Source organism: Solea senegalensis, linkage group LG1 (genome assembly GCF_019176455.1).
Source record: "Solea senegalensis isolate Sse05_10M linkage group LG1, IFAPA_SoseM_1, whole genome shotgun sequence".
Lineage (NCBI taxonomy): Eukaryota > Metazoa > Chordata > Actinopteri > Pleuronectiformes > Soleidae > Solea > Solea senegalensis.
This window is the reverse complement of record NC_058021.1, coordinates 12,508,624-12,535,565: the sequence shown is the minus strand read 5'-3', so window position 1 is coordinate 12,535,565 and position 26,942 is coordinate 12,508,624. Positions and strand designations below refer to the sequence as shown.

The 26,942-nt window shown below is 39.6% G+C and overlaps 1 protein-coding gene across 4 annotated transcripts in view; it reads left to right on the top strand.

The window, feature by feature from the left end:
• Positions 1-26,942, top strand: part of tnr (tenascin R (restrictin, janusin)) — a 152,102-nt gene that overhangs the window by 105,323 nt on the left and 19,837 nt on the right. For 3 of the 4 annotated variants that reach the window (XM_044027767.1, XM_044027747.1, XM_044027758.1), the window contains exons 18-25: positions 1,655-1,788; positions 1,928-2,057; positions 4,315-4,581; positions 6,765-6,884; positions 7,203-7,346; positions 15,956-16,075; positions 17,896-18,039; positions 24,702-24,832. In XM_044027767.1, the coding sequence (XP_043883702.1) occupies positions 1,655-1,788; positions 1,928-2,057; positions 4,315-4,581; positions 6,765-6,884; positions 7,203-7,346; positions 15,956-16,075; positions 17,896-18,039; positions 24,702-24,832 (1,190 nt within the window). The remainder of the gene's footprint in view (positions 1-1,654; positions 1,789-1,927; positions 2,058-4,314; positions 4,582-6,764; positions 6,885-7,202; positions 7,347-15,955; positions 16,076-17,895; positions 18,040-24,701; positions 24,833-26,942) is intronic. The other variant, XM_044027777.1, reaches the window with a different exon arrangement.

Below are 26,942 nucleotides of genomic sequence, written 5' to 3'. Positions count from 1 at the left end.
CATAAACCCAGTGATCCATTCATGCTTGTAAGACATACTAAGTGAAACACAGCAGCATTGCACTTGAAATTGTGGCATCGCAGCCAGCTAGCTGGCCCATTTGTCACTGTACTTGTAATTCACAGCTTGTGCTGTGGGTCAGTGCTCCTGTTTCAACCATTAAAAGCCATTTTTGTGAAATTAAGCTCAACGTTTGGCATGACTTTTGCTGATTTTAGGGCGCGTGTGACGGTTTTATGTTGCCGGCTTGCGTCAAAGTTCCTGTTCCTGCTGTAATAATGCATAGCATTTCACATATGGCCCCACTTTACTTCAGTACTTGATCAGCAATCAGAACTTTCATTGTGTTTTGACATGAGTTGTTTGGCTGAATGAAAAAAGACCCCATTTAACCCTCTGTTTAAAATGTTAGATAAAGGATGTGCTTCGCTGTACTATTCTATTATCCCTGCAGAGCACAGACCTTCACCAGTTAATGGCATGAAGGTATTTTGCACTTTACAAAATTATGTCATTTGCCTCACAAGTATTTTGTGCACTTTCTTTGAACTTTGAAAATGTTCTCCAACATCTACCATATCTTTTCCAAACAGCCTCAAAAGATAGAGGGCATCTGTCTGCGGAGCACACAGACGAGCTCCAGTGTGAGCGGTTGAAAGTTGAAAGAATTGTTTCCATGAACAATGGCTTCAGTTCTGTCTGTTTTTCTTTTCCATCCAACTCTATTTTTTTTTTTTTTTTTGTACAAAGAGCTGACAGTTCTGGCAGAGAATGCTACTAAAGATTACATCAGAAATACACATTGATGATTTACTGGGCAAACAAAATGAAAAGGCTGGAATACATAATGTGGGATCATTAGTTTAATATAGAGTTCCATCAATAATCCTTATCCCTTAGATGTCAAGCCACACCAATCTAAGTTGCATAAAATGGACAAATGCTGTGAATGATTTATGGATGTAATTATCACCCAACTTAAGTAATGTTTATGTTCAAAATAACACAATCTAGCAGGATAAGAGAAGCTACTTTGTCTGGACTTAAAAAAAAGAGAATACATTTGATGTTCTGCAGAATGAAAGGTGTATTAGAAAAATTTGGTTCTGCCTTTTTTTTGCATCTGCTTTAACGTCTTGTACTTTAAAGTTGCCTTTATATTTGAGCATAATGCAACTATATGAAACAAGAGGATGACAGAAAAATGAATATATAATATAAACAGAAACTGAAAATTCACATTGTCTATGAATTGCAGAAAGAAAATTAAGCTTGGTGCAGATGAAATAAGTATAAATAATAAAAAAGGGCATCTTTTGAACTGCAAAATTTCAAATATGTTTAAAAAATAGTTTACGGTCACCAGATGAAAAATAAATAATCTTTTACACCTTATGTGAAACGGTGCTCATGGGAAATGAGAGCCATAAAGGTAAATGAAAGAAAAGGCACTTGCCCCTTAGTCAGAAGACATTTGTCATGGTGGAGGAGCATTGCCTCTGAAATATGTTAAATTGTCTAGTCACTTGCCCTTTTGGTGCGAACCCACTCAAGTGCACTGTCCTGTGTAACAGTAATATGCTAATGCAGGGCCGGTTTTAATGCTGCCTTAATGCTGGGGCTGGTGATCATAGCACCCTTGCTTCTCTTTCAGTTCTGGATGTGCCCATGGATTTAACTGTGACAGGCTCGACAGACAACACCATCACTCTGGTGTGGGGTATTGTCCAGGGCCCCATCGACCACTACAAGGTCACCTACACATCCTCCTCTGGTGTCACTACTGAGGTATACAACTGGACATCCATCAGCTAAGAGCACATACAGCCACATACTATATGATCTCTCAGTTGCAGTTGTCAACAAAGCTTTGACCTTGTGCTGTGAAGAAGTCAAATATATGTTTGATTGCTTCGTCTTGTCGTAGCTGACGGTGCCTAAAGATGTAACCACCACCACCCTCGTGGACCTTGAGCCTGGGACGGAGTACACCATCACTGTAGCGGCAAGAAGAGGAAGACAGCAGAGCACTGCTGCCACCATAGATGCCTTCACAGGTAGAAGCAACACTCTTCATAATCCAAAAACAATGGCTAGTCTTAGTTGGACTAACATACCTGGATAATGTGATTCATAGTCCGATTACTGATTCAATATGCACTAGCTTACGGAGGTGGAGTCACACGTACACTGCAATAAATTGATATAATCCTCCACACATGTATACTCGGACTTGGGAAGTTGTCTGAAACTTCTTGCACTTTTATGGGGCGCATCTAGAAATCTTCTCTTCATACCACCACCCATTTATTTCTCTACATTCTTTTTGAAAGAGTATTAATGCTGTACTCCCAGTTTTCCCCCAATATATTGTCAAATTCACTCACAATAGAATTCACTTATGAGTTTTTCAGTTAGACACGAAACATCGTCTCATTACTGCCTAACCCCAGAGAACTGTTTGAACACAGTGGTGTTTGAATGAAGTTGGATGGTGAATATATTAACCTCCAATGCAGCAGCAGCAGCAGCAGGTAAGGCCAGTAGCACTGAAAGAAAAATGGAGGACTTTAACGACTTTGAAGGAGCAATTAGTAATGGTGAATTAGTCAAGTTCGCTAATGAGCTTGTTTCAAGTGTTCCCTAATTGCACCTCTGTATTGCACCTAAATGTAATTGTTGTGTTTTGGCTCCTCCTGACACTATTTCAGGGAAACACTCCGTTTGGCCCCGCGAGATGTTACCTCTTTCTCTGACAATTGTTGTGTCGATCCAACTCGGTGTCAGATCAGTTGTCAGCCTGCTCGGCTTATTTTTTTTTTTTTGCTGAAAGGTTGATGTGCTATTCAGTCACACAAACAATGTTGTCAGAATGATGGGCATCCATTTGCCTACTGCCGGATTTGTCATTATTTTCCTCACTTTCATCACCGTCATCCACTCTTCCTTTCACTGTGATCACGTGGCAGTTGTCACCATCGCGTTCCTCGTCGTTTCTGCGGTTTCCTTCACTCGGATCACTCTAACCATCTGGAAAGATGACAGGATGATAAACTGACAGATCAGGAGAATCACAGGAAAGATAATTAAATACTTGTCAGCGTCTTATCCACTCTACACTTGACCATATTGGCACCATCTGTCTTCACCGTGAGTTAAAAAAAACACGTTGAATAATTCAAATGTTGAACTATAAATCTATAAATCTATGAATCACAGATGGCCTTTACAGCAACACTACCTGACCTTCAGTTTGTGTCACTGTAAAATCTAAAATCACTTGCTCTGACTCATTATCTGCATTGTATATTTATCACAGTTGTCATATTAGTCAAAGAGCAATTTTATGTTCTTCATATTCTCTATTCTTTTACAATCCTTATGTAATATAAAATAATTTAATGTTTATGTAAACATTAAATAAATCATGTAAAGTGAACACTTATATAAATATAAGCTATATTGTGCAGTATAAATGTTTTGTCACATCCAAAACATCAACATGATGACATGATTTAGAATTGCATTTCTGGAACAGGTATATATACTGATATATACTGGCATTTAGTCCAATACAGAAGCGCTCCAGGATTATCAACAGATACTTGGAATAATCATAATCATTAAATCAGAAAGAAACAAACCTCACATTGATAGTTAACTTCACTAAAACATCATAATCTAACGTGCAAGAAAACCTAAACATGTCATCGACAACTAAACCACCATGGACGTCATACTGGACCAACTAGACCAACAATGAATCTTCCCTTTTCTTTCCTTCCATAATAATCCATGTGCAGTGTTTGACAGTCTAACTGCTGCTGTGAAGCGTGTGTTAAATCAGTATATCTTGTATCAATACTCTGCTGAACGATATTACTTTGGATAAGAAGCCAATGTTGCTGTGTCTTCCTGCTGTTTAATATCAACACATGGCTATTTAACACTGAATTTCTCTTCGATCGGATGCCGCGTCAGCTGCTGCACTCGTTCATAACATCTCCTGCTCAGGTCACCTGTTTTGACAATAGCTTCTGCTGTCATCATCGTTTCTCACTGCGAACAGTCCATTCACATCTTCCTAATGGCGGACTCGCTGTTGTTTCTTCCTTTTATTTCCTCCACATCTGTGGTCTCTTCTGTTCCTCACATGTTCCCTCAAGACAGCACCTGTGGCTAACCCTCTCAAATGTATTTAAACCCGATCAAAGACTCCTTCCATCCATCACTTCATTGCTTCTTCATCATCTCCATAATGACAGCAGACGGCAGAAAACTCTCCCATGATCTTTGGACACTTCCTTCCTCCAGGAATCAGACCCGTAACTCACCTCTACTTGTCAGAGGTGACGTCGGACTCGGTGTCGGTGGCGTGGAGCGCCCCAGCGCCGCCTGCTCACTTCTTCATCCTGAGCTACAGCTCTGCCGATGGGACAGACACCTCTAAGGTGACTCTGGACGGCGGCAAAACAAGGTCACTAGTCCAAGGGCTGCTGCCTTCCACTCATTACACCGTCAGTCTAATCACAATTCAGGGGGACGTTACCTCTGAGCCTATTACAGCATCACTCACTACAGGTGAGATACTTGATTTCATGGAAAGTTGATGTCTAATATTTCTGCAGAACACTAACATTCTTGCCTCAGACTACTACTGCTCCCCATGCATGTCATTGTTTACATGAAGTTATCATGTGATCACGTTTTAGGGGCACAATGTTTATTGTTTGGCTAAATGCTACATCTACAGCCGAGTATAGCTAAGAATAGTTAGAGTGGTGTACACAGCTCAGCGAAGAAACAGGAGAAACATTTGAGGAAAGCTGTGAATTAGCATGTGTGAGAAAGGGTGGGGGGGGAGAGGGGATATTTGTGTAAGAAATGTAAATGTTGAGTGAATTAAATTTGCTTCAGCCTCAGCACAATTCATTTTGTAATTACAGGTCTCCCCCAAAGCTTTTTATTTTTGTTTAAATCTTTGTCAGATTTTGGGACACATTTCCAAAAAAGACTTGTTTTGTTTTCTTGACACATTATGCAAACTTTGAGAAAACATTTTATTATACACTAAAAAGTGCCAGCGTTCATTAATGGCATTTTAATAAGGAGGAGAAAAAGGAAAGTTGTGACCAGAATGACAGACGCAGTGTGAGGACTGAAACTGTCACCGTAACATTTAACGTAAGAGCAGTCCTCATGTTTGTACTGCTACGTTTCCCTCAGTACTTGAATTGCATATTTTTAATCTTCAGCTTCTCTTATCTCCTCTGAGAGCCTCCGTCATTTTATTTAGTTTCTTTCAATAAAAAAATTGTTTTCTTCCAACTCCACCCCAAAGATCCTTGATGCTTTCTCCTACTTTTGTTAATGCATTATACAACACATTAGTGTTTATACATTTTTTTCCCATTAACAGGCTTTTGACTGAAAAGTAGTCTTGAAAACATTTATTTCAAGTGACTGAGAAGAGGGTCGATATTTAAACCTGTCGAAGGTTTCTTTTGTCGGAAAACATTTCAAAATGGAATACGAGAGGGCTGAAGATGAATAGTGAAAAGAGTTTTGCGGCATCTGTGTGTCTGTCTGTGTGTGTGTCTGTCTGTCTGTCTGTCCGTCTGTCCCCTACATTCACCCACACACAATGAAAAGTAGATTTTGAGATTGTCAACTGAAATTGGACCGGGTATTTTGAGACGGACGCACAGTATTTCAGGCATGTGTCTTATTGCTGTGCTCCCCTTTGATCTTGTATGTTTGAATGTAAGCGCCGGTGAGAGGCTGCTCTCTGGCTTTCCTTGTAAATTAGATCAGCGCTTTCAGGATGTGCTGTGTTTGCAAGATTAGAAACACGTCACCTTTCTGCAGGTTTTAACCGTAGTTATAGTTGGTTCTTACAGACGGGTGTAAAGGGAATCGTAACAGGATTCGGCCCAAGGGGTACATTTATTAGCTTAGAGTGAGCAAATTGAATTGTGGTCTTCTACAGGGGACACGGTAACAGTCGTAGATATTTCTGTCAGAGCTGGCCTGAAATTTCATTCGAAAATACAGTTTTTACCCATTTTTCTTGGGTGCCACCTTCTGCTATAGAAAACAAAGTGAGTAAGATAATGTAAGAATGAATAATCACAACTATTATAAATGCTACTTACAGCTGCAATTCAAATGCTTTTAAAGTCCAGAGTTATAAATTGACCTGTGTTTTGTGAATAACAGCCATCATTCTTTTCAAAGTGAGAACCAGAGTGGTTGGTTTCTCTTGTTTCAAACTTGTTTTTTTTTTTCCCCACCTTGTTCAATATAAGTGTCCCTTTATTTCTGCCTGTAGTAAAGGACCTGGTGATTATGTTGCAATCGCTTTGACCTTTTCCATGGCAACCAGATTGTCTCAGCATACACATAATGCAGCTGTCAAACTACTGTGTAAACCCTGCTTATTCTACATAATGCTTATAGCTGAATTTTGTGTTTGTCGAACAGAAATTTGCATCGAAATAAATGTACTTTTCTGAAGTGAAGCACATGTGTAAATGTGTAATTGTAAAATTGAGATTAAAAGTTACCTAAAAGGATTACTGAATTATTTGGGCTTTCTAAAGGCACCATTTCCTTGAGATGTTTATGTAAATTCCTAAACTTGTACCACATGGTACACTCTTCTTCTCTTTCTGGGATTAGAATAGTCTCATTGATTGATTGATTGATTATGTGATGGGTTGTCCACACATTATAATTTTCCTTACCTTTCACCACCCTTCTAGCCATAGACCCACCAAAAGAGGTGATGGTGTCAGACGTGAGCGAGGACGCAGTGACTATTTCCTGGATCAAACCACTGGCTTCATTTGAATACTATAAGCTGTCTTACCAGTCAGCCAAAGGTATTGCACATTTGTTGTGTTCATTGCATTAATAATAACAAGGTGTTTATTTTATTAACATTATATGCGGCACAGTATTTCCTTGTTTCACTTAAATGAACAAGCCATTTGCTTTGCCATGCCACACACCCGCGTCTTGTGTAATTAACTCTAACATTTTATCTGTGGAATTTAATTGAATTTTTAATTGAAATGTGGCATTGATTAAATATTTACTCTGTTGTGCAAAAATGTACTTTACTTGACTGAGCAGTATTCTCTCGTGGAAGAAATATGAGGTTCTGATGTTAGACAATTTATCTCGGGTGTATTTTGCAGGTCGAGTGGACAGCGTGGTGATTGACAGTGACGTGACCAACTACACCCTGTCCAGTCTGTTTCCTGCTACAGAATATGAGATCAGTCTCAATGCTGTCAGAGGGAGTCAAGAGAGCAAAGTGGTCAGCACCTTCGTCTTCACAGGTAATGAAACATTATAAGGGCTTCATGACAGGTGTGTTCTTGGAAGGGGATTTCTTTATTTTTTTTCCTCTTACCAATCAAAAATGACCACCTGGTATATTTCCAGCCAGCACAGAAGCTGCAATCACTCAGGGGGGGACCTAGGGACACTTTGGGGGGACCTAGTTTTGTATTAATATTATAAATATACAGTAGGTCCAGAGTATAACATTTATGAGGGTTAAATTAAAAATATATTATACTGTATAATATATAACAACCACCAGGGGGCAAAAAAAAGTCCATGAGAAGATGAGACTACAGTATTTCTCACTTGATTTAACATCAGTAAACATTATCCTGTGGAGTTAATATTCTCAAGCGCTAGTTGCAGGTCTTCTTCAATATAGTTTTGTCAGTTATTTTTCCTATTTAGAGGGAAACAAAGAGGTGACACTGAGTGTGTCCCCTCTGGGTAATGTAGTGTTAGATATTATTAAGGGACAAAACCGAGAAGTGGCTTCCAATAGTCCATCTCTTAATGGTGGTTCCTTGCTCAGGTTGTTCGTCTCATTTCAATTTCAATTTCATTTTGCCCATTTTTATGACCATAGGTAGCTGTAATTAGTCAATTTGCTGGGACTGGATTTAGTGAGTGCGGAGCCTGGCTCATAAGGCAATTTACTGCTGGAAAGGAAATGACCTGCTCAGTCATTGCACTTCACAATTTGTATCAGATTAGTGACAACATAAAACCTTTCATAAACATACACATAAAACTTACACTTAGTCATTGAACAACTGTATCAGTGCTTTTATTGTCATAGCTAAATGATGCCATAGGAGACATGAGTAGTTGCCTCCAGTGTCTCACTCTGGCAGGTGGTTATGCTAATTTATAATTTAGAAAGTCTGTTTATAATAGCAAACGCTGGAGAAATTGGACCGAGCGTGGACATAATAAACGTGTTATGGCAGTTTAGCCATAATACAGTGCTGGAGACCACTTGAACATCAGAATTTTCTCTGACTTTAATTTTGGTCTGCTACACTTGCACACTAACAACAACATCGCCTCTGCTTTGGGAGATTTGGACCAAAAGGAATAGCAGACATGTGCATTCACACACAGACTCGCACGCACACTAACATCAGACACAATCTAATGGTGCAGCTGACAATGCAGGAGGTGCAATTTCTGCTGTTATTGCAATAGATGACCCAGTAACTGGGAACCCACTTCCAACTTCATCTCTCTACTTTTTTCCATTGCTTATCTCCTTGTTCCTTTTTCCTCCCTATATTGTTGTGACACTCTGTATCGCTTCCTCTTTCTTCTCTTTGTTCTCGATCATCTTTTTGTCCATTTTCTATTCCTCTCACTTTTTTCCGGAAACTTTGTTCCCCGTGCCCCTTCCCCACTCCCCACCGCATCATCACAATTCGCCATTATAAGCGAGAACTCTCCAGCTCTCTTGCCTTAAGTCAGGAAAACATAAAACCTCACTCGAGCACAAATGCATGTGCATATGGGACACCATTCTAGAGAGAGGGGGGTGGAAAGCTTGTGAACTCAGGAGAGCAGAGAACAGTAGCGACGAGCACAGGAGGAGTGTTTGAATGCCAATGAATCCTGACTCACCAGGTGCCGCCAGGTTCAAGAATCAAGTGAGAAAGATGAAGCTAAAAGAGTCTCTTTCACACGCTTTCCCTCTCATCTCTGTCTTGCTATGCTTTTCCTATCAGCTCCCCTCTACATCAGTCAGTCTTACAATGAGCACAGTGTTGGGGCTGTAATAGTCTGAAAAGAACATAACTACAAAGTCAAGCTTCTTAGAAATAACATTTTCCTCACATCATACAATGCCCCAGTGGACATTTTACTACCAGTTTCAACAACTATACAGGAGACAAGAACAATAATGTGTCATTGCCTAGCTAAACATGTAAAGAATTGTTGACTCTATAATTAAATATTGTCAAAATGGATGAAAAGCAGCAGAAACCATATATTTTTTTGCTAACACAACAGGTACCACCAATCTAAGATGTATTTAGCAGAGCTGGCACTAAATGGACTGTGTGAAGGCCTGTTTAAGTACTAATAAAGGTGCTCATTAGCAAAGTTAAGTATCAGTCTTTCCAGAGCTGAAGGTAGAAGTAAGAAGGAAGACTATTTAAGACTATTAAACTCCTCCCTGCTTGTCCAACATTTCTCTTAGATAGATCAAAAGGAGGTAAAATGGACACTGTTGAAATTAAATATATAAATAAATAAATAAATCACAATTACCCCAAAACAAAGGGATAAATGTTCCAGGAAACCAACAAATGAAAGGTGCAGTGATGCTTGTCCATGTTGGGTTTTTTACAGGTTTGCATTCACCTGTGTGACTGGTACAAGAGATCACTGATCCACTTGCATTATAATCAGTTACACTGGTGAACCATCATCGGCATAGAAAACTGTTATTAACAAGACAGGGAACAGATCTGCATCTAACTGCCAATTACATAATTGCTAACAAGTATTTCCTGAACAACCACGAACAAAGGAGTTCAATGATGTTAGCATCATTTGCCTGTAGAGTGCACTCTCAAACAGAATCATCTGAATCATGTGGACAATGTTAATGCACTTAGATCATTTTAAATGTGTGGTTAATGTGACCTTCTATTATTCTGCTTAATGACGATTTATTTAATGAATATGCCCAGTGATCATTTTGTATAATGGCTGTGTTTGTCTCATGTTTCATATAAATGTACATGGAAACACATCTACCTCCAGCTAGAGTGTCATCCAAATTTAATATTCAGGATTTAAAAGTTCCCCTGCAGCTTTACAACCAAACAGCTCATATGCAGCTGGTGCAGCCGATACAACGATTTGTATGGCTGTGTTCTGCCCCTCATGAGTATTAGTATATTGTCACAAACACATACAGTGTAGCTCTGGGGTGAATGTGCAGGACACACTTACACACTGATAGCCTGTTTTCTCGTACAGTGAAGCAGTGCACTATCTACAGTAATGAGGGAAGTTGTCGAGATAGACCGGGGTGCGAAACAGCCCAGTGTGTCTTACTAACGGCCCTGTCTATTGGTCTACATAATGACAACACACACACACACACACACACAGCAGAAAGCAGCGTGACCCCTTGGCAAACAGCACAGTTGGGGTGTTCCAGAAATACCCGACTTAACGTACAGATCGGTTTGATGCGTTTTCCCGGAGTGTTGCTGAGGTGTTATTCAGACATCGTACACTAGCTGTAAAATAACCCATCACTGCAACATCCCCGTGTCCAATAGTCCCCAATAAAACGAAGGACAGAATTCAATTTGTCGCAGGGTTATAAACCTTAGCATCACATTTATTCTATGAGTAGCACTTAGGAAGGGGAAACCACAATATATCCTTTTGGTTTCTATAATGTGTAATATGTGCTTCTGGAATAAACAGACCAGCAGTCTGTGAGCATAGACTGTAGATGAAAAGTGGACATAGTTTTCCACAGACATCACCTCCTATTGGACAATACCAGCTGCCATGTGGCTCTTGTCATCTGTTTTCCTTTAAATGGAAACATCATTTACAAAATCTAGATAATTGAATACAACCTGAAACTAGTGACTAAGACCATTAACTCTTCAGGTAGATGTATTGACATTACAAATCAAGTGAGAAGTAGGCTCATTTTCCCATAAACTTCCATCCATCCATCTTCTACCACTTCAGTCTCCACATGAGGGGGCACTGGTATCAATCCCAGGTGACATAGGGCGAAAGGTGGGGTACACCCTGGACAGGTCGCCAGTCCATCACAAGGCCACATAGAGACAAATAACCATCCACTCTCATACTTACACCTACAGGCAATTTAGAGTGTCCAGTTTTCCCAAATCTGCTTGTTTTGGAGGAAACCGGACTTCCATTAAGATGAATTACTTCTTGCAACCAACAGAGTCACCCCCTGGTGACCAACTCCTACTTCTATCTTACTCCCCAGGCACTTTTCAGACTGTAAGGCTATGCCCATTACTATAAACAGTCTATATATGTGAGTAAGCAATTTTGCATTAGCTGAATGCACTTGTCATGATAATAAAGTTTGGTATGCCGTAGCCAACGGCAGATAAATACAGCCAGTTGATGATTGGAACTGGGTGTCATCCCCCTTGTTAGCAAAATGACCAAAATGCATTCCTTATTAGCAGAACAGTTTGCTGAACTCGGTGGCAATTTTAGCACAATTCATTAATATTTAATATTTAGAACATTAACAAAGCAAAGGGGGGGGGCATATAGAAACAACTAACATCCATTTCCCTGATGTCTACAGTCCCCTCATTTACCTTTAATGTTTCCCTCATGTCTTGTGATTGCTGTAATTGGGGCTACAATGAAACTATGTACAATTCCCAGCTAAATGGTAGAGGTGAAGGAGAGAGCAGGTGGTCCATATTAGGAGCACTCAAAGTGAACGCACATTTGTTACAACTCATTTTTCAGTTGTGTCGGTCCAGCTATTGGACACAAAATCCACTGGTGTTGTTGACACGGACATGTTGATGGGAATAAGCAATTTTACTGAGGTTCAGGGGGTTACTACAAAATCAGCAGCAGGAGTGGGCCGGCAATGTGGAGGTGAGGTAGAGAGAGAGAGAGATAGCAGTGAGGCAGAGCAGAAACATGATGAATCAGGAAGTTACTGCAGTTTGGATTTGGAAAATGATTAGAAGGAAAGAAGAAACGACAATGTTCCGGGATGCAAGTAGAATGACCTCCAGTACATCGGCGGCTCATTTATTAAACCTGGGTTATTAAACCTTTAACATGATTAACGCTGGCAGAGGGTCTTGGTGTATTAAAATACAAAAACCTAGACTTTAAATAGGCAGCTGTGACAACAGTGAAACAAAACAATGGAAAACCTGACCTTTCTGATCAGTGACCAGGTTTAGTGCTGTTACTAAAATTAAAAATACTCTAAGTTTGTATACTGATATAAAGATATCCTATATTAAGTCAATGCACCATACCTCCAGAAGATAATCACACAGTCTTGCTCAGTAACCTAGTATCTCATCATGGCTTTTCAGAATTCCTACAGTAATTTGTTTTCCACGTGACAGAGCCATGCTTCTCATTAATCAAAAGGACTTGACCGCATGTTTTATAGCTCCTTCACTGCGGTTTCACACAGGATAAATGAGGTAGCTCCCACCTACACAAAAGCTGCATAGAAGGGGTTGCGTTGTGTGTGTCAGTTAACAACATCAGAATCCAAACATTGTCCTCAAACTACGACTTGTGTGTAATGACTTTGGAGAAATCTGTCTCCCTAACCCTGTAAGATACTGTAGATTTACAATAATTCACAGTCGATTAACTGGCATCTTTTTGGCATCTTTTAAAAGAAAAATTAAATAAAACGCACCATAGAAGAAACAAATAACCAATTACCCAGGGGTTGTTTTTTTATACCCTGGCTGGAAGTCTTGAGCAAAGAATTAGGTGTGTATCAGCTAGAGACAAATATCAGCAGTTCTTTGCCAATACCAAAAGCCTGCAGCCTTCCAATTGGCCAGTGGAGTGTGGGGTGAGATGTGCTGAAGCAGAAGTGCTGGAGCTCTGCGCTCTCCTCAAGCTTGATAGTCAAGAGGCACAGAGAGGCATGAGGGAATACATCGATACAAGGCCAGTGGTGAGAAAAATAGGCTTCCAAAGGTGTTAAGGCGCAAAGAGTCAGCACACTTTTTTGGTTTTACTCCAGCGCAGAATGTGAACATGGCCTCTGCCAAATTAGTATTATAAATGGAATGTAAACCACCACAGGACTCAAAAGCTTATCAGCTTTGATCCTGTGTGAAATGTTTTTCCTCAAGATATGTGAAGTCTCGGGCTCAAAAAACAAACAAGAATAACAAATCTTAGCGAGAAACCTCCAGGCAGGAGCATGTGAAAACAAACAGCAAAAACTTCACCATGAGCCAGTGTGGAATTTTTTATGAGCAGCTATTAAATGACAGTTGTTGTAGGGAGGGTGGGAGTCACAATATTGTACTATGCTCATATAATGGGTTTTTTTGTTTGTTGTTTTATGGAGACACATAAACATTTATCTTATTCATAGATTCCATTCCATTTCAGAGGGGCAAAAATATTCAAAGATTATTTTCGTTTTGTGTGTTTTTCTGAGATACGTTGGATGGCTATATTAGCCTCCTGTGTTCTCTTGTCTGAACTTCGGAGGGAGCACTGAAGAAAGACAGAGGGGTGTATTTGTTTTGACTTGAAAGTGAACTATTAACAATAGTATCAGTCCCCAACATTGCCGACTTTCCTTTCACAGTCTCCCTGACATTAAAATCATCATTTGAGTAATTTGATCACATGTTGCTTGAAATGTCACCACACATTTACCTGTTATTCCCATTGGATTATAGAGGTTGCAATAGATCTCCAAGAGCCACATCATTAGGCAACTTAATCTAAATCTAATAATCCAGGTTTAACTGTTGTGATTTTAGTAATGAAAAGTCATTTTTAGTATCACAGTCATTAGGTTATTCTAACTAAATGTAAGATGCTGTGACTTGGTCTGGTTTCTTTAAACACATGAATATAATAATCTCATTCTTAGACGTGATCTTCAAGCAAATTAATATTTAATGTGGTTTTTTTTAGTTTTACAATTCAGCCCTGGTGAAAATAGTCTATACAGTCTTAGGGTAATTACAAGTGAAGCCTTGTTTTGTGGTTTCAAACAATGTACCTAATATCCCATTTTTATTTAATTGAAATGGCATATATAGCATACATAGTGTAAAACTAGAATAGTACAACTTGGCCCATTTTACCGTCTCATTGAAACACTGCGCCAGGCTATAGTTGCACCTCATTAGAGAGCTGAATTCATTTTTCCCTTTTCTTCATACTTTACACCTCTGTTGTGTTGTGATACTGTTCATCAGGAAAAGTAGGGTTTTTTGGAGAAGGCTTTTACATTCACATGACCTTTATCTTTCTGCCTGTGCTCTTCTGTATTCGTGGAGAGATTTTGAGTTAAATGGAGTTGGAGTTGCTCTTCAGCGGTGGACACTTGAAGTGTAATTGTGCTGAGATTTCCATCGTCCCATAAATGCACCACAGCCCCATACACTCTGACCACGGGAACAGATGCTCATCCGAGTGCGGATTTGTGTATCGTAGTTGGCTGGAGCCTGTGATTCACCAGTGCAATCAGGAGATGGAGAGTCAAGACTGGATTTTTGCACTGATGAAAGAGGATGACCTGTTTATATTTCTCTTTTTTGGTCATCTCTACTCTGTCTCTGTTGCACATCTAATTGACTTGGCAAACCTCCACTGAATTCACTTAAACCTTATTGCAATTAAAGTAATGATGTTAATTGGGTTTGTTCATCTTTTTCAGTGACAAGACAGACCAACTAATTTCAATGTGCTAATGAGCACATTTGTTTTTTACTCCTATGAAATAAATACTGCCCTATCACAGTGTTTATTAGCTCATCTGGGCAAAGCTGTGGAACACAATATACTGTGTGTACAGCACTGTGTGTTCCACTGCCACGCTCACTGCTGCATCAAAATATCACACCTGAGGAGAACTTGGCGTTGAAACACTGAGGTTAAAGGTATAATTAAACTCAAACTCAATTTTGACATGGCCAGCTGTCCTAGAATGAAATGAGGAAGAGGGTGGGGTAACGGTGGGCTCAGGAATATTATTTTAGAGTTTCGACTGCATAATCTTTCTTTGATGTGTTAGAACTGAAGAAACTGATAAAAATGGCAAAGAGTCTCTTTATACCACAAAAAGCAGGTTGATTAATACTTTTCTTTTCAAAATAATCCATGTTTTATAGATATATCTCATCTTTTTGAAATAATATTATAATCTTTGAGATAATTTATTCATGCATTCAAGCTGAATGTATTGGAATCAACACTGTACAAATGATTATTTTTTTCTTCTCTTCAAGCTTCTGAAATGGGAAGATTTGCTACTTTCCCAAATTTGTAAACTAAATGTGTTCTGCTTACATTGTCTTCTGTAATTTGAATATCTTCAGTTAAATATCTTTGTTTATTAAATCTAAATTGAATATATCTTCAATAATCACATTTGATTAGTTCAGATTCTTATCGGTGACATCATGACCAGTTGCTGCAACTAGAATGCGACCTGAATGCCACGTCCACTCATGTAACAGTGATAAATGTCTGTAATTGTTCTGCTGCCTGGTGTTGGATTTTCTCCACTTTTGCTTTAATTTTTTTTTGGCATAAACAGTTTTGATTATGTCGTCCGGGGCTAATTACAGGCAGTTTTGCCAATATAGCGCTTTTCTTCCTTGGTTTCCTTTTTTAGCAGCTTTTTCTTTCTTTTCAAAAAGCACATAACAAAAAAAAAACGTGGTGTTTTTTCAGTTTCTTAATGTTGATGATAGTCGCCTGTGTCGTCGTTTGAGTGCTCGAACCTTCATTTTCCTCTTCAGGCATTCCTCTCTGTGTGCTTACTCACCCACATTTAGGGTTTGACCTCGTCATATTTAAAATACATTGGGCTTGTTTTTCTCTGTTAATGTGATTCTAGCGATGGACATGCCAGCTGAGTTGACGGCCCTCAACATCACTCCCAGAGGAGCCCTGCTGAGGTGGAGTCCTCCTATGTCCAGTGTTGACAACTACGTCATGACCCTCACACACAATCAAGGTACGTTTTTTTCAAAATCTCATTTTCTTTTTCAGGTAGACAATGTAGAGGTCTATAGACGATTGATGGGATAGAATGACGATTAGATTTCTTAAGTGATTTTAATGCAGTGTTCTCCTAACAGTTACTACCAGGATCTTGAGTCATTTTTCCAATTTTTGTGCTTCATGACATGAAGCAAATGCATACGAGAAACATTGTTTGTGTTTGATGAAGCACTAGACGATACCAGGTGCTGTCTAAGCAAACATTTATATACTAACATTTGCATATCGTTTGAATCCTACTGCTGACTGCAGTAACACCAGCCTGCAGAGTCAGGCTATAATAAGCAGATTAGTTTTAGGTCATTCAGATGCCGCTTGTGGAGTTGGTGCCATTGAGAAATTCCCATTAAAAAGTGAGATCCATGTGATGGGTCCTTTGAGGCAACATAGATACATTAGTCTTGTTTTCATTTCATTATGCACGGTGGAACCCCTAAGCCTCAGCGTAGGCATTGCCGTACACAGCATACGTTTGTGATAAGACCCATGGCCTCACTTTCTGACAGCCATATTCAGATAAGAAAGAGATAGCCATACTGCTTGGCCGCTCAGAGCCAGTTTATAATTTACTCTCTGAACTGTGGCTGACTTCATTTACAGTAGGTTAGCCAGTGGGAGATACAGCCTGAAGCTACTTGACATGCTCAGCCAGAGTGCTTAAACGGGAACATGTAAAAAAGTCTCGAAGGACTCACATTTTTCAAACAAACATCCGAAAGTGTTGGCAGGTATTAGTCTCTGCAAAGTGATTGCACTCACCAGTCAAGTTTTTAATGACACATCATTTCAAACACTATTAAATTCTTAGGTGACATGTATGTCACAGGGCTCATATTTCTCTCACAGGCGCATGACCCTACTAAATGAGCCATGTCATGAGGTATCCACTAGACTCTGTATTGCTCAGCTCTAGGAATCGATGTGTAAATTACTCATGGACTGACTGGATCGCAGCCATATAATCTCATATACAGAGACAGTATCTATATGCGAGACACATATTTTAAAAGCAGCCCGCCATGGTGCACAGAAGTGCAATTCCCTTGGCTGTCTATGTATTAAACCAAGTTCGGTAAATCTCATATTTAATTTTGTGTTGTCCTGCATCAAAAAAATAGGTTGTTATTGGAAGTATATGGAGCACCCATATATTATAAAAAAAAAACTGACCAAAAGAGAAAAAATCAGTTTTTCTCCTGTTTCAAAGTAGCATCTCTGCCACAGTTATGTTTCACAGGTCGTAGTGTCACGACTATAAATTAAAAACCTTTGTGACCCAAGTTCTTGTTGCTGACTTGTTATATTTAATGTCTTCTCCAGAAATGTTTGCTGTCTTGCAATCAATTACCAGTGCAATGCTTTTCACTGTCGAGTCAGAGGCCGACTGAAAATCAAATGTTGATTTAGCTGGTCTAGATGAATTAGTCAGTTTATCTCAGCCACGATTAAACCTTCAAGTGATTGTTGTAAATTCAGCTACATTGAAACATTTACTGTATTTTAATGCAAATCATATAGAAGATGTGCCTTATTTTTGTGGAATAGTCCTCAGAAGTTAATTTTAGCTAAATATGTAATAAAGTCCTCTCAATTTCAGATGACGAAGAACCCTCACAGTGGATTAATAATAATCTTGGCTTTGAAATTCAAATTGGCTGCAATATCATGGTGCAGTGTATGCTTCAAAGATTTAACAAAAACAGAAAAGTTGAAACAGAATGTTTGTAGGATGGTGCAAATGTAGTAAACCTGTGTGTTACACTTGTTATCCAGTGACAGCTGATACCGTCCTTGTGGAAGGCAACAAGCAGGAGCACCAGCTGTCTAATCTTAAGCCGAGCACCACCTACTCTGTCGCCCTGTACGCCACCAAAGGACCCCTCACCAGCGGCACAGTCATCACCAACCTCCAAACACGTACGTGTTCATTTTATTCAGCTGTTTTTTAGTACAGTTTGTGGGACGGTGGCTCAGTGGGAATCTCGGTTGCCTCTGAGCAGAACGCTGCTCCTGTTTTGACTGGAGCCTTTCATTGTAGAGTATACATTTTTCTCACTTGTGTGTGGGGTTTCCTTCAGATGAGGATGACGAGCTGGATTCACACTAAAAAAAAAATATTGTATTTGCTTCTTAAGAATGCTCCTTGTCCTTGAAAAACAGCAGTGGCTGCTCACTGCTTCTGGAGTAGGTGAAATGAGTCAAATGCACAGGTGTCGTGCTAACTGCTGCCCACCGAGGCAATTGTGTGTGTTTATTGTTAAAAAATTAGTATTTGTGAATTTGTAGCAGCAAAACAGGGCTTTCTGCAAGAATGTGGAATATGATGAGTCAAAAAGTTGTTTGTTTGATGCAAGTGGTTTTTAGTGTGTTGTTGAGTAACGTCTTAATCTTCATTTCAATTAGATTGTTTTTATTTTAATCATTGTTGATGTTGTTTGTCGTCTAGCTTTATGTGCATCAATACAACAACACAAGATATTAGATCAGGAGCATTTTTGTGCTGTTGCTATTGGGAGTCACATTTGTCACAGGGCCTAGTGTCTTGTGAGACATAATGTCATAGTCGAGGCCATTAATTCACCGGCATGTGACCCACCTCTCCACTTATATTCACTTTTATCAGTTGCCCAGTGTGAGAAATGTGAAAGGTGAAGGAATTGTTCCAGTTTAACCGAGTTGCAGCTCTGTAAACCTTGTTTTTTTGTAGACTTCTTGGAGGGAGGAAGAAAACTTTTCAGTCAGCAGAAGAGTTCATATCCCCAAAGGAGTACCCTGTGCTACCTGTCCTGCACTGCAGCACAGACAAACTGCTTGAAAAAGAAACAAACCCTGACAGAGAACCTGAGAGCAGGGCTGTGCACACTTGAAAACATAAATGGGGCTCAGGAAAATAAGGTGTACCTCTAAAAGTGTCAATGCCATACGTGCACATAGCAACTCATACATAAACAACTGTTCTTGGCAGTTTAAGGTGGTTCTAATTTGGAAACAGATGCTGTGCCGAGTGCAGGGCTTCTCAGTGGAACAAAAGATAAGGAAAAAAAAAACAAGAAACATGCATCTCTGCCCTGGTTAGACTCTCATAAGAGAGCAAATAGGACAGGATTTTCTTTTGAACACCATGTCTCATAAAATCAAAGAAACAGTTGGGCGCTTGCCGTTTTTACTCTCCTAAATTTATTCATGCTTTCATTTTGGAATAAGTTTCTTTGGGTGGAAAAGGCATGTAGATAAAACCTACTTGGAAATCCTCCAAATAATTCTCGCCTCCATTCAAGAAGAAAGAGTCTTTTTTGGAAAAATATTTGGAATTATATCAGTTTTATTTAAATATACAGAGCAAACGTCTGTCGTGTACAGCTGCATCTGGGATTGTTTTTTGTGGTTTTTTATGTTGAATAAGGCCTTCATAAAAGATAGGTACTTTTGACCTAATTTGAGTGAAGGACTGAATTAATGGAAAGAATGACTATTATCTCTCAACCCAATCAAGTGCCACCCTTGGGCAATATTAAAATATTCAACGTATCAACTTAGTTTTTTTCTTTACACACATGATGGGGCTCCGCATATGTAAATAATAACAGACTAACAATAATAATAATATGTATAAAGCCTACGTGTTTGCATTCCTTTCCTTGCAGGACTAATGATACCATGTCTCACCAGGGGGCGCCTGAGTCAATACCAACTTCAGAGGGGTCTTCTCGTGTTGTTAATTAAACTCCTTAATTGAAATGCTGAAGCCCAGTACTGCTGTGCTCACACAACATGCTCTCTCAGGCTGTGGTCAACACTTTTCCAATTGCACATCTGTTGCTCTGTTTCTGTCCGCTGTGCATTTTGATTGTGCTTATATATTCGCGTGCGACAGATTCCAATTCTTTAAAATAAAAAACGATTAATAATTAATAACTCTTTATTTCAGCAAGCTGTAAACAAAGCTACTGCTGATTGGTTAGAAGCTGAAAAGCAGGCTTTTTACTCAAATGACTTTGTTAAATTGTTTTAATTTACAGCTACACGGTCTCTTGCAGCATTACCTGCCGGAGATGAATGATCTCATTCTTAGTGTTTATCATGTCAGCAGTATTTTAGTTTGTTTTACATTTTTTTCCACAGTGGTATTATTGATTGTATACTATTAAACTTGCTGCTGTAAACATTATTTGTGCTCCTTTAGAAAAAAAGTATTTATTCTAATCATTAGATGAGATCATTGCGTCACTGCTGCGCCCTCAGTTTGATGATGACTGTGAAGTCACACCACATAGAGGATAAGAATGAAGAAAAATGATATGAATATGGCTGTTTATGGGGCAAAGTTTCTTTGTTGATTCCCAAAACTCTTAATCACAGCTGAGAGTTGTTTTATTGTCTGGCCTTTGTGGCTCAAAAGTTCAACACAGTAAGGTAGTTTGGCTCCCCAAAGGCTGACATATAAGCTGTAAGGTTGGGAGAATCAGGGATTTTGTTACGGGTGTCTCTATAAGCCTGTAGGCTGCAGCATCAGGACGTCTTCCCTTCAGATGTGTGTGAGCCCATTTGCTGAGAGGTGCTTGGCATGTTTTTGAACTGGCAAAGATCCTTGCTTTAGGCAGCTTCCTTGAGCTCTGGCTGATATTCGAGTGCTGCTATAAACGAAAGATAATCCTGACTCTTCAGGCAACTTTTTTTTCTTTTTTTTTAAAAAGATTAACATAATTTTCAAGTACTGGTATCTGCATTAAATCTGTAATGTTAATGATCGTGTGGCAAAAATGCTCCCAACTACAACTACATGAACATTTATACCACAGTCTATTGACCTGTACTTTAGATTATTTATCAAAGGTGAAAGAAAATAAGAATATATGCCTGTTTTTGGATCTGCTTTAAAACGGCGACGGGTTGGTTCTCTGCTCCCATTTCACTTCTTCACAAATTGCCATGCAATGTGATTGTGTAGTTTTTGAATAATTCTGCAAACAGACAAACAGACACAGGTCAATGTGATATCCATTGCAGCCTGTGATTCAGTTTTATGGTGGACTTAATAAATACAGTGGAGTTATGTGTAGAGAACACTTACCCTCTTGTCTTCCTGCAGCAAATTGCTGCTACCCATGTTGTCCTTCCATTCTCTCTCTGGGTGTTTTTTTCCTCTTGCATTGTTTACACGTTGAGTTAATGAGACATCAGATGAAGCCAGTCCTGTATATCACAGTCGCACTGTTCAGAACTGCCAGCAGCTCAGACAAAACCTGCTCACCTGCTCAGCCGCACTCCATGAGTGGGTTTAATTGGAGGCAGAGTGTGAGCGAGAAAATGAGCGGGGAAAGATTTAATTGGCAAGCGAAGAGGAGGAAAGAATAAAGAAAATGAGGGTTGTTGAGGGTCTTCTGTTTTTCTACGAACTCAAAACTCCCATTCAAGTCTCTTCCTTCTCTCAACAAACCTCCACCAACACATTATTCAGAGGAAAAAAAAACGTGGAAAGAAGACGAGAACAATTCACTCTCTGTCCCATTGAGTTAGAATGGCAACTTGTCAGATACGGAGGAAAGGATGAGGTGGACACAAGATAGAAAGATGAAGAGCAGCAGAGAAAGAGACATAGATACGAGAAGATAAGGGGACTGAAATAGAGGAAGACCCCAGGTTTATTTTGGAATAGGAGGAAATGGCTAAAAGGCAGGATGGTCGAAAAGCATTTTTCTCTTTTCACTTTCTCTTTTTTCCCTATCACACAATGTGGATCTGCTTATCCCTCTATTTAAGAGAAGGCACTTGGTATACATTAGTAGATGAATGACAGAAAAGCAACTGATGTAAGTGGGTATTTAGTTATTGTTGTAGTTTTCCTTTTAGTTTTATGCATCCAGGATAAGATGCTGTTCTAAAAGCTAAGGCGCTAATAAACACAAATTTGTGTTTATTATAAAAGTCTGTGGTCCTTTCACTGCAAAGGTGGTGATGGAAAAGAAAGAAAATTAATTAGAAACCAGAAGATCAGACAATGTAAATTACAGCGAGCGGCGCCTCTGCGGTGGACGTCTTTGATTCATATTTACAGCAGGGATGTTTTAACTGCTGAACACTCATGGTGCAACACTTCATTTATTTCAGCACCTCTGCCTCTCTGTTGGTTGAGTGGCTGACAATGTGTGCCAGAGTCATGATGTAACTCCAGGAAACTGAGTTTTCTAATACAAGGTCATCCATTTTCAGGCAAGCTCAAAAAGCGAGGCTGAGGCAGCTTCTGCTACCATGTTGAAAGTGGGATCAGTGGGATGATAAAAGTTGGTGAAACTGAGGCTGTGTCTCCTTGGGATTTTATCCGAGTACCAAGTGAAGCACTATAATCGGGCCTTATTTAAAGTGGAGAGAACAACAACAGACTCGGATGTGTTGGGACATTTTACCCACCTCGTTGTTTACATTCACACAACAGTACATGTACTTGGAAATAAATAATACATATATAATATAAATATAAATATATTATGTCTGCCTATTACAGCCGGTATCTTTTTCTCCTTCACTACTCCAGTGGTGGTTCAGTAATGGATGAAGTCGTAAAAGAAATATTATTTTCAAACCTTTTGAAAGAGTATGACATTTCATTCTCAGATACATCTCCAGTGTGAAGGCTCTTTGTCCCCCTTCCCATCCAGAGTTTGATTGGAAAATGTCTAAAGTGGGACACACGAGGGGGACGTAATATTGTAATTATATGGTTCAGTTCAAAAAAGAGTCTCTCCTTCTCATCACCTTGGGAATCAGTGAGATAAAGACTTTGGGACGGAATTATCTGAGGACAACTGGCAATTTCAAGAATCCATTCAATATGCCTTAGATAGATAGATAAATAATTGTAATTTAAAGTTATTTTGAGAGCATACTGCTGTAGAAAACCAAATACTAGGGATCCAGTTAAGAAACTGTAGATTTGTGTGGAAGTGGAAGCTCCGTCCCAGCCCTCAATGTTTGGCATAGTGTCCTTTCTTTAATTTTATATTTCTGTGCGTTCATTCATCAGCGCATTAGGCTCAAAACTCTGGAGCTTTAATGTATTTTGTTAAATGATGTTGATTTTTGTGTACATTTTTTTTACTGAGCAATATTTAAAAAGTAATTGAGAAGTGAACTTACACATTATGTAGCACATTGCATCAGCATTTGCAGCAACACATTGAACTGGACTGATCATGCTGCTGCTCTGCACACGAAGAGTCAGAGCAGATTCTCTCTCCACTGAGGAGAGTGAGATGTTTTGGTGTGCAGAGAGTGCTCCTCAAGACCTTTTATGACTCTGGTGGCATCAGGCATCTTCTTTGGAGTGGTCTGCTGTGGCTATTATCTCTGATGGGGAACCTGTCCCACCCCCTCTCCAGGACACTATCATTGCACCGGGCAGCTTCTTCAGTGACAGATTGATCCACCCTATTATAAGTGTGTGAAGGAGTGATATTGCGGCTCTTTGCTCCCTGCTGCTCTTACGCTCTTCAACCAGCACTGCTCTCAGTAGACTACATGAAAACACATGTTGATCCAGTACTATACAATGCAAGTAATCCCCTCCAATTTTACATGTCACTCTCATGCTATATACATATATATATACTTGTTACACACTGTCTACATTGTAAATGCTTTAAATTCTTAATTTTTAATATATGGAATTTGTATATATTTTTATATTCCTAGATTGCGTGCTTAATTTTGTATTACCTTTTACCATTTGTACTATCTGTGCTGCTGTCAGTACAGTAAGTGAAGTATCAGCATCAGGCTTATCCTTTGAATCTTGATTAAGACTGAGAATATTACACTTACAGTGTGGTTCAAGTGGCAAAAGAAGAAAAAAACAAATCCTTTCAAGATGGCCTTCAGCAGCACATACGTAGTCTCCGTCTTGATGAATTGGAGGAGCCAAGGTTTTGTTGAGTCTTTGATGTGCTGCTAAATCTAGTGCTGGTCTTTTCCAGTGAGAGAAAACGTGGCAACAGCATGGCCGTGTGCTCATTTTTACTAGGCCTACTCATATGAGCTAATGTTGGGAAAGAAAATCTCAAATGAGCACATCTGACTGTTCCTTTAGTGTTCACTGCCTGACAGCGTTGGGACCTAACAATTGTCGTGAAATGTGAATGTTGAAAATTTAAGAGAACTGTTTCTGCCTCATTATCGCCAACTTCACACTGTAAAATGTAGTAGTCTAAGTGTGAATCACACAAAACCAGAACAACATATAATATAGCGTTATTTACCCATTACCCATACCACAAATATTGAGCCATTTCATTTTATTTCAACACATGAGATTATCACATTCCCACTATAAATAGAGGAAAAAAAGTTTGTGGGCAAACAAATCCATATCATGCTGCACCACACTTTCATTCTGTAGATATATAGAATAACTTCTTAAAAAAAAAAAAAACATATGTATGTTGTAGCTTCAATGTTGACTGCAGATTGGTAGTTACTGTTGTGACCTTGCTGTAGGAAGGTCATCAGTTCAAATTCCACTTTGAATAAAGTGTTTGCAGCCAAATTAAATTTAGTTCAAGTTTATTTTCTTATCGTCCCCACAGCCATGGACACACCCCTGAACCTGACAGCCAGTGAAGTGAATCACCGCAGCGCTCTTATCTCCTGGCAACCACCAATCGCAGAAATCGACAACTACATGCTCACTTACAAATCGACCGATGGCAACCGAAAAGTAAGTAGCACTCACAGCTGTCAGGTCTTACATCTGTCTGTCGTTGCGCGTACAACAGATGCACTCACAAACCCATGGTTGATATGTTATGATATGTTAACTGCAACCAGAATGAGTCTACACATCCCCGGGATCTTGTTCAGTCTCCCAGCTACAGCGGCAAATGTGTCAGGGAGATAAACTGTACTTTGGTTAATCCGCTCACCTGAAATCATACAATGATCTCTGTAGTTCCTGTGGGACACACTGAAACTTCCTCTTAAACAGATATTGTTCCAAAATGTATTCAAATAATTATACTAAGACTGGATAATGTGAAACACTCTTTATTAAATCATAATGAATGCAGCAGTCTCTTTGTGTCAAGAACCTTATCGTTCAAAATGTATCTTTCAGTCTTGTAATACCTTGATATGGAGCGTGTAAGCATAAGGGAGCTGCACAGTTAAACTGTCCAACAGAGACATGGCTTCTATGTGTCTCTACAGAGACATTTTTGTTTTGATTAAACCCTTTGATGTGGCCGGGTAATGACAATAAAGCACATTAGTAAGATCTGTGTGCAGCACATTGCACCCTTTAACAAATTGACTGGAACCATTCCCTATGATGCTTTGCAAGACTCCCTTTAAAATGGCAATTATGTGTTTTACACACAGAGACACACAGGCTGGGCCTTTGTGTCGTCGTGAGAGCACTCACTGATATTTCATGCCCCTTTTAAGTAACTATTATTGTTATCCGCCACAAAGAAAGAAAGAAAAAAAAATCAAAAAGTCCTTTGAGCTTGTGTGGACCAGCTCACATACGAACAGATAATCAGCCCGACCAAAGCGATGACGTCACATTATAAGCACACACACAGAACAGACTTGTGTCTTGTAAAGAAACAGAAATTAAATTACTCTTCACTCTAACCTTGAAAGTTTGGTACTGTAGTGAGGTTGACCATTGGGTGTCACTCATGCACAAGGCTGTAACTGTAACTCTTCATGAGATTTTACATGCAAGCAAACAGACTAGTTTTAATTACAGTGTCCAGATTTCTGCTGGCTGGTCTTCCCAGCTCAATGCTCCCTTCTGGAAAGGGTGACCAGAACAAGTACGGCGGGCACAACTCGACTGTCTTTCTAAAGGTTTATTCCACATACACGGTTAAGCAGCAGTAAGTTAGCAATTAGACAGTTTGTTATCCACTTACTTCAGTCAGTTAGAGAGTCAGTCAGGTTATAAAACCGACAAGTCGTACAGGTTCTGATGATAGATAGATCTACAAAGGCGCATACGAAAGCAATACATAACAAAACATGGCTTTGACGATGCACCTTAAAGGCACTTTAAAGGCAATGGTGCTTTGATACCAGTTACAACAATGAACAGATAAATAGAATGAAAGACAAATAGCTTTGCCTGCTAGAAAGTTCTACACCTCCCACTTGGCCTACTGATTCCTAAATCCAAGTAGGCCACAACAACCACAAATTTTGCCTTCCGCAATGGCTACATTGCTGGGTACGAACGCGTTACACACAATTTTTACCTTTCAAATGGGTACATAAAGCTACATCGCAGGGTATGAACGTATTACACACAATTTTTTAACTTTCAAATGGGTACATGAAGCTACATCGTGGAGTATGAACGTATTACACACGATATGAATAACAGATACAAATGACAAATAAAGGTTTCACATTGTCCTTGATGACGCAGTGACGCCCTTTACCGAAACACACCACCACCTCTCGTGGAGGATGGTGGAGGGGGGGTCTTGATCCCTTTTTCCGAAACACACCATCATGTGGTGGGGAATCCATTTCTGTTCCTCCACTGGCAACAGAACCACCAGCCTTCTGACATCTCTGTGAAGGATGGTGGAGGGACGGTTCTCCTTGTCTTTGCCTTTCCCACCTTGTCCACTGGAAACTGGACAACTTTGGCACGTCCTCACTTTCACATCTCGTACTACGCCTTTCACATCAGGATGGGCCTCCACAACTCGACCGAGCCTAACCTGGCCTCTCAGTGCATTCTGGTCAGCCAACCACACTAAGTCTCCCACCGTGACGTTCTTTGCAGGCGTGTGCCACTTCTGTCGAACAAAGATGCC